The sequence below is a fragment of the Trichogramma pretiosum genome, unplaced genomic scaffold (assembly GCF_000599845.2).
Source record: "Trichogramma pretiosum strain Unisexual culture from Peru unplaced genomic scaffold, Tpre_2.0 scaffold56, whole genome shotgun sequence".
Lineage (NCBI taxonomy): Eukaryota > Metazoa > Arthropoda > Insecta > Hymenoptera > Trichogrammatidae > Trichogramma > Trichogramma pretiosum.
In genome coordinates this window covers 737,573-751,168 of record NW_019641680.1, presented here as the reverse complement: position 1 = coordinate 751,168, position 13,596 = coordinate 737,573, and the positions used below count along the sequence as shown (strand labels likewise).

The 13,596-nt window shown below is 48.2% G+C and overlaps 4 protein-coding genes across 7 annotated transcripts; 3 read left to right on the top strand and 1 right to left on the bottom strand.

Moving 5' to 3' along the window:
* The first annotated feature begins 6 nt into the window (after positions 1–6).
* On the top strand, positions 7–2,831 carry LOC106654711 (flavin-containing monooxygenase FMO GS-OX5-like). Its single transcript, XM_014374707.2, has 5 exons — positions 7–930; positions 1,018–1,305; positions 1,381–1,525; positions 1,607–1,749; positions 1,818–2,831. Coding segments are annotated over exons 1-5 (1,410 nt in total). The 5' UTR covers positions 7–928; the 3' UTR covers positions 2,650–2,831.
* Positions 2,832–2,989: 158 nt separating this feature from the next.
* Positions 2,990–4,399, bottom strand: LOC106654874. 3 transcript variants are annotated; one of them, XM_014374966.2, is made up of 2 exons: positions 4,303–4,399; positions 2,990–3,867 (listed from the first exon to the last, which is right to left on the bottom strand). In XM_014374966.2, the coding sequence occupies exon 2, from the start codon at positions 3,838–3,840 to the stop codon at positions 3,031–3,033; it is 810 nt and encodes a 269-aa protein (XP_014230452.1). In that variant the 5' UTR covers positions 3,841–3,867; positions 4,303–4,399; the 3' UTR covers positions 2,990–3,030. The 3 variants fall into 3 exon arrangements, with proteins under 3 accessions (XP_014230452.1, XP_014230454.1, XP_014230451.1); XM_014374968.2 differs by lacking the exon at positions 4,303–4,399 and adding an exon at positions 3,935–4,290; XM_014374965.2 differs by lacking the exon at positions 4,303–4,399 and adding an exon at positions 3,981–4,289.
* A 95-nt stretch (positions 4,400–4,494) lies between these two features.
* Positions 4,495–13,572, top strand: LOC106654873 (THO complex subunit 4-like). 2 transcript variants are annotated; one of them, XM_014374963.2, is made up of 3 exons: positions 4,495–4,638; positions 11,579–12,144; positions 12,241–13,572. In XM_014374963.2, exons 2-3 carry the CDS (start codon positions 11,653–11,655, stop codon positions 12,598–12,600), a joined length of 852 nt encoding a protein of 283 aa, XP_014230449.1. In that variant the 5' UTR covers positions 4,495–4,638; positions 11,579–11,652; the 3' UTR covers positions 12,601–13,572. The 2 variants fall into 2 exon arrangements, with proteins under 2 accessions (XP_014230449.1, XP_014230450.1); XM_014374964.2 differs by lacking the exon at positions 4,495–4,638 and adding an exon at positions 4,737–4,892.
* Positions 6,223–11,363, top strand: LOC106654870 (serine/threonine-protein phosphatase 6 regulatory ankyrin repeat subunit A-like). Its single transcript, XM_014374961.2, has 3 exons — positions 6,223–6,675; positions 6,784–9,999; positions 10,076–11,363. The coding sequence occupies exons 2-3, from the start codon at positions 6,820–6,822 to the stop codon at positions 10,835–10,837; spliced, it is 3,942 nt and encodes a 1,313-aa protein (XP_014230447.1). The 5' UTR covers positions 6,223–6,675; positions 6,784–6,819; the 3' UTR covers positions 10,838–11,363.
* Positions 13,573–13,596: the final 24 nt, after the last annotated feature.

Genomic DNA, 13,596 nt, shown 5'->3' with positions numbered 1-13,596 from the left:
GCCGGCGACGATGCACTGATAAATGATAATAATGCGCTCGAGCGAGGCTTATATCCACGTTGTAAATTATTATTATACGCATTATATTGTATTCTTCCGTTTGCGAGCTTCGTTTAACCGCATTCGATATCGGACAAGAGTGAGTCGTCTTGTTCAAATAAATTTGAACGAAAACGTCTCGTTTTATTAAAAGATATAGCTTTTAAAAATCTTAACGAATCCTTGCGTTTTTTCTCTTTTAAGATTAATGCTTGACTGCTCTTTTCTAATAAATATAAAAAATTCAAAAGCACGTTTTCGAGCCTATCACAGAGCTTTCTGTACCAGGAAGTAAAAAATATATTATATTTTTACGATATAAATTTTAAAATTATCCTTACGTTGATAGTCTTAAATGTTAGTCAATAATATGATGGATGAACTATAAAAGAAAAAAAAACCACAGAGCTTTCTTCGGGAGAAAGCATAAATGTTTTTATATTTTTGGCCCACATGTAAACTCAAATTTTCCAAAGTTTTTTTCATATCTTCTTCGTTTTTTCCAACCAAAAGTCTTCGTGACCGCTAATGCATCGAATAATAAATCGATAACACGTGTTGGGCCACTGACGTATCTTCCGACAGCAACTTATATCACGAATGCAATCACGAAAGTCACATTAAAAAATGTTTTTTATCACTACGTGCCTAATGTGCAACTTGATTCCCAAATAAATAGATAAAGGCCACCATTCGATTGCCTAATATTTTTTTCTTTCTATCGTTGGGTCATACGTTACGAAATCAGCGTTAAAACATCATCAATTTATGGGCATACCACCAGCGTCGATTCGATAAGTTTTCGCTCTATATAACAAACCATCGGCGAAGATCGTTAGTTCGAAGTATCTTTACTTCCAGTGAATATCGTCAAATTATACCTCCAACAATGTAAGTACATAATCCGGTTGCTACCGGTTAAAAAAAGAGTCCTGGACATTTTTTTCATTCGTTCGAACCCGCGCGATATTTACGCAGGTGGTGGAGTCCAAGACTAGTCTTGCCGCAACTGTTGCTGGTCTGCGCGGTCTTGTTCAACCGCGCGGATGCGTCACCGGCGTCAGCGAAGAAGCCCAAAGTGTGCGTGATCGGCGCCGGGGTCTCGGGCCTGGCCGCCACCCGAGCCGTGTCCGAGCGCACGGACGAGCTCGACCTCGTCGCCTTCGAGAGAAATTCGGAGGTGGGCGGACTGTGGATCTACGACGAGAGCCAGGACAAGGACGCGCACGGACTGCCCGTGCACAGCAGCGTTTACGCGAATCTCAGGTATGTACGATACTTGAAATTTCTTACCGATTTTTTTTGGATCGTTTATTCATGATCACCTTGCCCCGATCTCAGGACGAATCTGCCGGGCGTGCTCATGTCCTTCTTCGATTTTCCGTACCCGGCCGACGAGGGCGGATTGACCTGCCATACCCACGACGAGTTTCTCGAGCAGATGAAAAAATTCGCCGATCACTTCGATCTGCGCAAATACATTCAGGTAAGCTATACATGACAAATTACGACGTCAATCGCTCGGAGAATCGTGAACGCTGTAATAACGACGTTTTTTTTTGTTCAGTTCGACACGCTGGTCGAGAAAGTCGTGCTCGTCGAGGGCAATAAAGACGACTGGAGATCCGACAAGTGGACTGTTATCACCAAGGATTTGAATACCGATCAGGAGACGGCGGTGCTCTGCGACGCTTTGATGATCGGCAATGGGTAAGGGATTACTTTTTATATAATATATGTTGATCCTCGATTTACATCGACTTTCTTCGTGTGCACAGGCATTACAGCAAACCGCGCATACCCAAGATCCCCAACATCGACAAGTTCCCGGGCAAGGTGATGCACAGCCACTTGTACAGACACCCCGAGGAGTTCAAGGGTCAGACGGTCCTGATACTCGGAGCCGGAATTTCCGGTATCGATATCAGCATCGACCTGGCCACTCAGGCCAAGAAGGTTTACCTGAGTCACAATCACGACAGAATCCAGGCCGAGCTGCCCGAAAACGTGGAACAGGTCCGAGGTCTGCGCTCCGTCGACGAGACCGGTAAGGAGCTGATCCTGCGCGACGCGTCGCGGATTCGGGCCGACGCCATCGTCTTCGCCACGGGCTATCTGTACGATCATCCGTTCCTGGGCCCGGACAGCGGCCTCGAGTTCGACGACAATTTCATCTATCCCCTGTACAAGCACATGCTCAACGCCCGACACCCGTCCATGGCTCTCATCGGGGCACCCCTCAACACCGCGGTCTTCCCGGTCACCTACACCCAGAGCCATTACTTCGTGCAGCTGCTGCTCGGCAACGCTCGACTGCCCGATTACGAGCAGAGGATGGACGAGATACTGGCCAAGTACGCGAATCACACGATGACCGACCGCGAGAAGAAGTACGCCCACTCGCTCGACTCGAAGCAGTGGGACTACGAGAGGGAGCTGGCCAAGGCGGGTGGGTTCGAGGTGCCGATCGACGAGTTCGCCAAGCTCTACGACGAGTGGACCCGGTTCCGCATGCAGCATCTGCTGGGTTACAAGGACGCCAGGCTGGAGCTGGCGGCCGACGGCTCGTTCAAAATCATCGGGCCCGATGGCGAGGTCTGGTCCGACTGATGTGCGTGAAAACTATGATATAGAGTTTTTTTTTAAATTGTAAAGTTTTGTAAAATTTGTTGAGTATTTTTAATTGATAAAATTTGTCTATTTATGTGAGATTTAGAGAATTGGTGTAGATAGAAATTCAAATTTGTGTTAACGATATGACGTAGTTTAAAGAGTAAATTAACAAATCAAAACGAGTGAGATAAATTACTAGCAAACTAAACCATTCATTTTTTTTTTCTCAGTGATGGAACAAAAAATACATTGCTAAAAAGTTTTAAAACATAAAATTAAATGCTTTATTAAAAATTGTAAAAATTTAGTAAATGAAACATTTTATACAATGTACATCTTGTTCTTGATTTTTTTTTAATAAAATTTATTCATAATAAATTATTCAACAGTTTTGATAACATTTGAGAGATCATCGGTATCTAAAAAATTAATAATATTCTCAATGCATAACTCGGGCAATGCATATTTTACCAATTCGAGTAAAATCCATTTAGATTTGTCAATGGCGTTTCTCCTTGCAACACCTAGTCTGTATTGCAATTTAACTAAGCAACCTAATTTTGGAAACTCCTTATAAAAATCCCTAGTCGTAACTATTTCTTCAACAGCGCGTCTTTTTACGGTTGATTTGTCAATAATACGAGGACCGTGATACAAAAAGTTGCGCAAAGTCGTGCCGTCATTACCTACTGGCACATCTTCCATTTTATCCAGCTCTGCATTGTATTCTGCCATGTACGTTTTATCATGAAACTGATAAGTCTCCTGTGCTTTTTGGTAGCAGCGAACATTTTCTGGTGTAATAGTGAGCTTCAAGAGTTGAAGCTTGTAGGCCTGAGCCATAAAAGTGAAAAACATTTGATTGCACTTGTATAGTCTCCTGTCATAGTTCATGAGGCAATACGTAAAAGGAGTTTTGCCAGAATTATCAGCGACATTAATATCAGCGCCGCATGTCAAAAGAGCTTCAATGGCTTGAACGTTACTTATTACTACGGCTATGTGCAAAGCTGTACAGCCTCTCCTATTCTGCTCATTTATATTGTTTTCGTCACTTTTATCAAGATGATTCTCAATAGTTCTGATGTATTCGCCTGTGTCGCTCAGAGAATTAACTATGAGATTGTGAAGGAACAAATCATCTGTTTCACCATTCTCGAAGTACAGAGTTTTTTCCAGATGTATCATTTTGGTATCCTAAATAGACTTATTAAACTGCAAAGAAATTATGAGTATTTTAATTTATAATGTAAAAAATAAAAAAATGAAAATACTCTCATACTTTTTTTTAATTTACATGCACTTAAGGAGTTTTAAAAAATGCTTACTATTCTCACTAAAATGCACGAAGAATCATATGTCTCAACAAGCATAACTCTTCGACGCCTTGACTTTTCTGTCATTAAACAATAATGAGTATAAACAAGTGTGGGATGCACGCCCTACCCAAAATTTCTAAACTCTAAAGATAGCACGATCGAAACACGACATTATCAGCGAAAAATACTCGTGTACTATCACAAAGCCAACCGCGTCAAACGGACCCGCGAAAGCTCGCATAATTTAACACTCGCCCAAAATGCATACTACGCAAAATACGGAGCTCTGTTCTGCTCTCCAAAGACATATAGTTAAAAGTATTCGCATTACCTAGAAAGGCAGACAATGTACGTGGACTCGGACGTGGCGCTGTTCACCTGAATTCGACACTGCTCCGCGTCGAACAAGGTGGCAGCCGTCGAAACTACAAGTAACGAAGAAGCCGCTTCGCGACTGCAGAAAATCTCATCCTATCCGCACGCCGCGCGTGACGTCGTCTGACCGACACAGTGTTGGTATTATAGTCGAGCTTTGGTCCCAGGCGCTGCGCGCCACAATTGCCGCACACACCAGTAGTAGTACAGTCCGAAAGAGTGGTTTTATACCGGAACCCGAAACACACATCGAGAGAGTCCCCCCCTTGAAGCCGCACAAAAACACACAAGCGTGAGTATTCGCTCCTTTTTTTCATCTCATTCATCTGTAAAACATCGGTTGCTTTGTTCCATGAAGTTTTCCGTACGAAAGTAAGTCGGACGAGTTTTCTATCGCGCGCGTGCGAAAATCGTCGCGTGTACATACGCGTACCAGATTTTCGCTCCAAAGCCGCGCGAGTCAACCCCATAACCTCTCTCTCTCTGTGCATAGCATCGCCGCCGCTCGCGGCATAGTGTGTGTTGTTCTCTACGTCCAAAAAAAAGGTACACGCAACGATGAAACAACGGCGAATCGCGACAACTTGCCGCCTCCTAAGAGTTGTTTACGACGTCTTCCACGCAGTTATAGTTTTAGTTTTTTTTATTGGTACGAAAAAAACATTGCTTCTGCGGAAGCAGCAGCAGCAGCACAACGGCTATACATAGAATCCGTGCGTTATCTCCGGTGTGTGTGTGTGTGTGTATGTGTGCGCGCGTGAGTAGAGTTATATGTGTGTTGGTGCGCGTGTGCTCGTCGGTACGTAGTATACATACAGCGTGATATACGCGTTGGCCCGTTTTATAAATATAATAATAATAAAATCGCAATTAAGAGTTTCGAGTTACGTTGCTGTACACCTGGCGCGCGAAAGAAGGCACGAAAAGATCGTCGATGTTATTGTTCGACGCGATGATGATCGTATTACGGTAAATGTGATATCTCATTGGAAAAGACCTCGGTACACTTGTGCTGCTTTTCATGGAGATTGTTTTCGTGTATATCTAGTCTCGAAAATGCCCAAAAGTCGAGTGGTCGAACGTTTTATTTATTTACTTTGATCGTTCGTTTTCAAAAATATATTTTCGATTAGTCGTTCTCGTTTTCGAATTCAAATATTCGACGTTAACAAATTTCCAACTCAATGATAAAATTTGCTTCTATTTTTGTAGTCTCGAGTTTTGCTCGACTGTGTTCTTTTGGCTAATTGTTTATTTCTGCTAGCACGTGGACAAGCCACTCTGTCAGTTCATATGCAATCCGTTTGATTACGAGCTACACGAGTTCAAACTCGTCAGAATCAATTTTTAAAAATTAAAGCTTTGAATACAACACGATTTTTTCACGATTACATTTTTTTCTCCAGAATCTTTCTTTCTCTCAAGTACAGTAGTAGGTGACACTCACTCGACTCGCGCGCGCGATATCATCCTACACACAATAATAATAACACGCACCGGCGTCCCCCTGTACGTTTATTATCATCATTGTGTACATGAAAAGTGCACTCTACACGCTTGGCTATCGCTCCCCCCAGTGCATAGCGCAGACACGACTGCTGCTGCTGCACTCTCGAGTCGCAACAACCCTCTTTCGTGATAATAATGATAGTAACGCTGAAAAAAGCCGCCGCCGCCACCCGACGTCGTCGCGTTGGGGGCTCACGACAGTGCACACGCCTATTATCTATATACCTATACCGATACACATGCTCACCTATGTTTACGTGTATACATACGCGTGTTTGTGTGTCTGTCTCTGTGCGTCACGTGATATGACTCGCTGCTGCTCCCCGTCGCAGCAGATATTATAATCGTCGTTGTTGCGTCGTCGACGTTCCCGCGACGTCGAGTCCGTCGTCGTCGTCGTCGTTGTTGTGTGTATATAATATCAACGCACATCGTAAACAGCGCGGCGCGACGACACTACTAGTGGAATGTTGTTGCTTTCGCGTGTGTGTGTGTTACCAGAAACGCAGGTATGTGCAAAGTTTAGCATACAAACACACAACGATGGCAACAAATTGACTCCGAGAGACGCGAGAATTGTGAAACGCGCGCGCGACGAGTACAGCGTGACTCGTTGAAAAATTTAAGTATGTGTGCCACGTGAGAAAGAGGTGGTCGTCGTCGTTGCACTGACACTGCATTGCATTGCGATTCTTTCGAGCAGCACAGCTGGGAAAGAAATGTAAAGAAGAGGAAGAAGCAGGCGGTAAAGCTCTCGGTTATGCAACTCTAGTTAGTGTCGCAGCTTTTGCTCGAGGAGAAGAATAACAACATTACACACGTAAGTTCGTTGATATACTTGCCAATAGACAGCATGCGCTTAGAGAGCAATAATATTATGATAGAAGGATGACACGATTTTTTCACGGTTATCTTAACGTTGCAATAGGTGACGTCAGCAGCAGCAGCAGCAGCAGCAGCAGTTATGAATTTGCAAAATGACGAGCAGCAACAAAATCTCCAGGACAAGATACTGTCGCAGTTCTACTACGTCTGCAGCAATCGCCGACCGAATCTCGAGCAGTGGATCGATCAGTCCCAGCTCCGAGTCAACGCCTCGATCAGTCGGGACTCGCCCACCTATCCGGGCTACGCACCCCTGCATCTCGCCGTCTCGTGCAAGAATCTGCAGGCGGTGGAGGCGCTGCTGCGACGCAACGCCGATCTCGGCCTCGAGAACGCCCGCGGCCAGACGCCCGTGCATCTCTGCCTGAGGACCATACAGACGGCGAGTCGACGCGGCCGCAAGTGCACCAGCAGCGAGAAGACGCGCAAGCTCGAGTCGATCCTGGAGAAGATGCTGGCAGAGGCTTGGCGAGGGAGTTATGTGAACGCCAGAGAGGCCAGCACGGGCCTGACGCACTTTCACGCCGCCTGCTACAAGGCCAAGGAGGCCATCGTGGCGGGCTACCTGGAGAGCGGCGGCGGCAACGTCGCGGACGTCGTCAATCGGCCGATGCGCTTCGACTCGCCCTACTGGCCGGGCTGGACGCCGCTGCACGTGGCGGCGCGCTACTGTCTGCTCAATGTAGCTGGATTGCTGCTGCGCCACGGCGCCGACGTCGGGGCCAAGAACGCCCGGGGCCAGACCCCCCTGCACTGCGCCATCAGGCAGGGCAATCGACGACTCATCGAGATGCTCTTCGTCGCGCTCAATCAGAACTGCCAGAGCGTCAATCCGGCGGACAACGTGGGCCTGTCGCTGCTGCACGTCGACTGCATGATCGGCGACGAGCCCGACTCGCTCGACAGATTCCTCCAGCAGCCCGCCAACAATCAGCAGCAGGCGGTCGTCGATCTCAATCTCCAAGTGGAGCGCGACCTGTGGGCCGGCTGGACGCCGCTGCACGTCGCCGCGCATCTGCGCAACATCTACTTCATGCGGCTGCTGATACAGAACGGCGCGGACGCGAACGCGCGCGACGCCAACGATCTCAGCCCCCTGCAGCTCGCCGTGCAGAAGCGCATCGTCAACATGCTGTTCTTCGATCTGCTGCTGAGCCAGTACAACAAGCAGGCCCGGCGACGCGTCCTCGTCGACGGCTACCGCGACGACGCCTACAGACTGTACGCCGCATGCATGTGCTCCCACAAGGACGCCATCCGCGAGCTGCTGGACAAGAACGAAGGTCGCTGCTTGAACGCCGCCGTGCCCGAGGAGTATCCGTTCGATCTGCCGGGCTACACGCCGCTGCACTTCGCCGTGGAGCGCGGCGTACTGGAGACGATTCAGCTGCTGCTGGAGTACGGCGCCGACAGCTGTCTGCAGGACGCCACCTGGTCGATGTCGCCGCTGCATCTGGCGGCGCGCAGGAAGAATTTCGAGGCGGCTCGACTCATAGCCATGTTCACGGATCCGCGCCGGAATCCCAGGGACTCGCGGGGCCTGACGCATCTGCACGTCGTCTGCATGCTCGACGAGACCGAGATCGCCGAGAGACTGCTCGACAATGCCGATAATCAGATCGACGCCAAGACCAAGAGCGGTGACACGCCCCTGCACGTTGCAGTCAAGTCCGGCTCCAAGAGGATAGTGCGGCTGCTGCTCAAGCGCAGGGCTGATTTCACGATACAGAACTCCCAGGGACAGACGGCCCTGCACCTGGCCGTGGCGGCCAACGACGAGGAGACCTGCCAGCTCGTTCTGTCGTCGTACAACGACGACGATTACTACTCTGCGTTGACCGATCCGAATCCGAGCGACGCCCGGGGCTTGTCGCACTTTCACGTGGCCTGCATGAAGAACAAGCACGACCTCGTGGCTCGCTTCCTCGAGCACGACAAAGTCAATGTAGCCTCGTCCATGCAGGTGAAACTGGACGCGGACGAGTACGCCGGTTTCACCCCGCTGCACTTCGCCGTCAAGTATCAGAGCCTCGAGACCATAGCGATTCTGCTGAGGCATTCGGCCGCCGCCGACACGATGAGCTTCAAGGACGCCTGCGACAAGACGCCGCTGCACTACGCCTGCGACAGCAGCACGCAGTACACGTCCAAGAAGATTTTAGATTTGTTCTGGTCGAGCATCGACGACGATCTCGACGTGGATCGGCTCGGATTGACGGCCGTTCACGTGGCCTGCATGAGGGACGACTCGGCGATGGTGCAGCAATTGTTAACGTTGCAACCGGCGGCGGTCAACGAGGCGACGAGCTCGGCCTATCCGCGCTGGCCGGGCTACTCGCCGCTGCACTTCGCCGCCAAGCACGGCAGTATCGGCACGATCCAGAAGCTGCTGGACGCCGGGGCCGAGGTAGACGCCAGCGACAAGTACGGTTTTAGGCCGCTGCACCTGGCCTGCTCGCGCTCCAAGGCCAAGGTGGTGCGCAAGCTGCTGGAGGCCGGAGCCGATCCCACCGCCAAGAGCCACAAGCACGTCACGCCGCTGCGGCTCGCCGTGCAGGTGAACAGCGACGAGATCGTGCGGATGATCCTGTCGCATCCGAGATCGAGAAGCGTCAATCCCATGGACAACAAGGGCCTGACGTACTTTCACGTCGCCTGTCTCAGAAACATGTGCGACGTCGTCGAGGAGTACCTGACCAACCGCAACGACAACAACAAGCTCGCCGCTCCGTTGGACGTCAATCAGACGGCTCATCCGCTCGCCCTCAAGTACCCGGGCTACACGGCTCTGCACATGGCCGTGGAGAGGTGCAGCGGCAGCGGCGGCCGCCTGGTCGGCCTGCTGCTACGTCACGGGGCCAACGTCGACATCGACGACGGCCAGGGTCGCACGCCGCTGCACCTGCTGTTCGAGCCGCGACTCAGGCGCAACGCGGCGGCCGCCTTCGAGCTGCTGGTGCGCGGCGCCGCGCCCGACGCGCGCTCGGCCCTCGGCGACACCTGTCTCGAGTTCGCCATCAAGCACAATCAGTGGACCATTTTTCAGCTGGCTCTCGGCCACGGGGCCAATCCGAATCTAGTCAATCCCGTGCTGGAGCAGCGCCGACCGCTGCAGCTGGCCATAGAGTCCTGCAGAGTTGCCATGATCGAGGCTCTGCTGAACAGCGGAGCCGAGGCCACGATCAAACTCGCCGACGGCAGTAATCTCGTACACTGGACGGTTAGCAACGTACCCGTGTCTGTGCACAGTGCCACCACGGTAGGTACATCCCGATTATCGAATCGTTCGTTTAAATAGCCAAAATTTAATGTACTTAATTTCTTCACTCGAGCAGGGTAACACGTTGATTTTGTCGAAGATCTTCATACTGCTGCTGGAGCACGGTTGCGATCTGAACGCGATAGACGCCGCCGGCCGAAGTCCTCTGCATCGCACTTACTGGCCAACCAATTACTCGGCTTTAGAGGCGCTGCTGAAGTGCGGCGCGGACATCAACACCGAGGACCGGTCGGGCCGGACCGTAGTGTCGTTTCTGTTCGAGATAGCGTCGAGTCGAATAGATCGACCCTATCTGTACAAGATACTGCTGAGGCATCTGGAGCTGCGAAGATTGGCCGGGCCTCGACTCAGCCCGACCAACGAGGCTCTGTACGACACGCTGCTCGAGGCCAGCGAGGTCTTTCAGGAGTCGGGCGAGGAGGCCTATTACGAGGTCGACGACGACTACGCGAGAGAGCTGAACTCGATGCGAGACGTGTATTTTGGAGGGTACGTAACGCTGTGGAAATTGTACAAGGACAACAACGCGATGGCGCGTCACCTGGCCAGGAGCGGCGGCTTCAAGGCCTACGTGAGATCCGGCCAGGTGCAGCAGAATTTCCCGCTGTCCAGCTGCCTGATCATGATGCGCTACGCCAGAGCACTGGCTAGAGAAAAATTACTGGGACCAGCTGTCGAGGCACTAGCTCAACTGTTGAAGGAGAACGTCGAGTGGATCAACTGGAACGACGAGATGTCGGACGCGCTGATAGATTACCTGGACGACCAAGATTTGAAAAATCTCACCGAGGCATATGGATGCTGTGAACATTTTTAGACGAACAGTTTGTTGTTTTTTGATATAAGTGCTTTCTTGTGATTTTTAAATGGAAAAATCCACCCCGGATATATATTGCCCACCTTTGAATGGATGGAATTTTTTTAAAAACAAAAAACAAATGAAATCTGGAAGAATTATACATATATATCATTAAGTTTTATAAGTTTTAAAAGAAAAATTATGTACAAACATAATTAAGATATTATGTGATAATTGTTAAGAAAAACAAAATTCATTGCAACGGTCCAAAGATATTCTAGTCAAATATATACATTGTTTTAGGCATGTGCCCTTTACATTATACAATCGTTATGATTGTGTAATAGATAAATATATACAATGTAAAAGCATACCAAAAAAAACTGTAATAATATAATTATATACAATATGATACATTATAATGCCTGTGTATGCCCATGTGGACACGATTCAATGAATTCCAAATGACATAAATGTTCTGTCATTTTGATGTGATGTAAAAGAAAAAAAGAATCTTTACGAATACACTCACCAAACAACTCGACTCGAGTTAGATGTTTGTTATCACCCTCCTCAATATGCGATACAAATACAAAAAACAAATATGCCTCGAGCAATATTATTTTGACAATACAATATTTAGATGCATTAGATAGAGATTCTGGTACATTTTATCATTTTTTAGTACAACTTATAATTAATAGCCAATTTATATGCATTCAAAGCCAATAACTCATTGTTAATGAAATTTTCCACCAGGTTCCACACACAAACAGAGGGAGAAACCTTCATCTATCCAGTCAACAGTGTAAAACACAAATAACGCATCCAAAATGGAAATGAGTCTAGACGATATCATCAAACAGAACAAAGGCAGCCGTGGTCGCGGTCGTGGCATGAAACGAGGTGGCGCCTCGGCCGGTGGTCGCAAATTCACCGGCTCTCCCAACAGACGAGGTGGCTCGTCGTCGCGTGGCGGCTCCGGCAGCCGCGGCGGAGCCCGCAAACCGGGCGGCGGTGTGATTCGCGGCCGCGGCAGAGGCGGCATCGTGCGCCAGAGAAGCAGCTTCGGGCAGCGCTCGCGCGACAGCGTCAAAGCCGCCTTCCTGGGTGGCAGCGGCTCGCCCTCCAAGAAGTACGGCGGCGCCACGGAGCAGGGAAAACTCTTTGTGTCGAATCTCGACTTCGGCGTGACCGACTCCGACATTCTCGAGCTGTTCAGTGAATTCGGCACCCTGAAGAGCGCCGGTGTCCATTACGATAGATCCGGTCGATCCCTCGGCACGGCGGATCTCATCTACGAGAGGAGAGCGGACGCCATCAAGGTGTGTTTTCGTGACGCCACTGTCACTTGACGATTCATCTACGAACTGATGAAAAACAAAAGATACAAATTATTAAACGTGTGACCCTCTTCGCAGGCCATGAAGCAATACAACGGTGTACCACTCGACGGACGTGCGATGAACATACAGCTGGCCACCTCTCAGATCCCCAGCACCACTAGTATACCCAGACGCACGACCACTGCAGGCAGCAATTTTAGAAGTTCTCGCGGCGGCGGCTCGTCGTTCAATCGCGACAGACGCGGCGGTGGCGGCGGACGCGCCAACTCCTCTCGTGGCGGTGCCCGAGGAGGTGCGTCCAGAGGTGGCCGCGGTGGACGCGGCGGAGCCAAGAGAGGCGGAAGACAAGACAAGAAGCCGCCCACGGCCGAGGAACTCGACGCCGAGCTCGAGGAATACGTCAAGAGCAAAGTGTCCAGCACCGAGGGTGCTTAAAGCAATTTACACATTATCCACATAAATGCCCTACACATCATCACACCCAGCATGGCTCGACATTTCTGTAAATACGTCTATTTGCCCATTTAAAAATTGAACACTTAAAAGACAAAAGCTGTGGGCCATGCACACATAAAAACAACTCAGCAACTGTCTTTCATAGACTAGAAAAAAAATAATAATGAGGGCTTACGAGGAGACCACTCGACTGCTGGGACATTGATTTTTCCAACAAATTTTTATGGCGACTACGCATAAAAAGGGCAAACTTAGCTTTTCTTCTAATCTTATTGATGAACCTGGAGAACCATCTAAAAGTTGTTCTAATTTCATGTGCATTCATAAATGCACATATGTTCAATCGGATAAGTGTATATTTAAATTAGGAGAAATGTTTAAAAATCGGTTCAACCCATGAGATTATTAGTAAAAGAAAAATCATACTTTTTTTCTGTTTGGTCGTCAAAACAACTTTGAAATTATGAAAATCCGCGCCTCGAAACTCGAGTAGTCTTCTATAGTTGATATATATAAATGATGAGTATATGGGCTTCATGACGTGCAACCGAAAGAAACCTTTTTTTTGTAATGTTCAATATTACTTAGTAGCTTAAGCTATATTGTATTAGCTTAATGGAATTAAAATAAAAAAACTTTTTTACGTGTGTGCGTAGATTAATAAAAAAAAATTTTCATTTTTATCTTTAGCGACAGCGAAGTATTGTTTAGACAAGATTTTTATAAACGAAACCATTAAAAAAGAAAACGCGTGAATCGTTTATCATCAACATATAAAACTCGTTTAAATCGAAATTTAGATGTAAAAAAAAAAACAAAAATTTTAAATACACTCTTGTCATCTTATGTAGTAACAATCTTTTGTAATATGTTGAGCATTGTAACAACGTAATAATTCATCCTCATTTTCAATAATATTTAGTAATAAATATGAATTATTGTACAACTTGACTTTGACACGAACTTCTTCTTTTT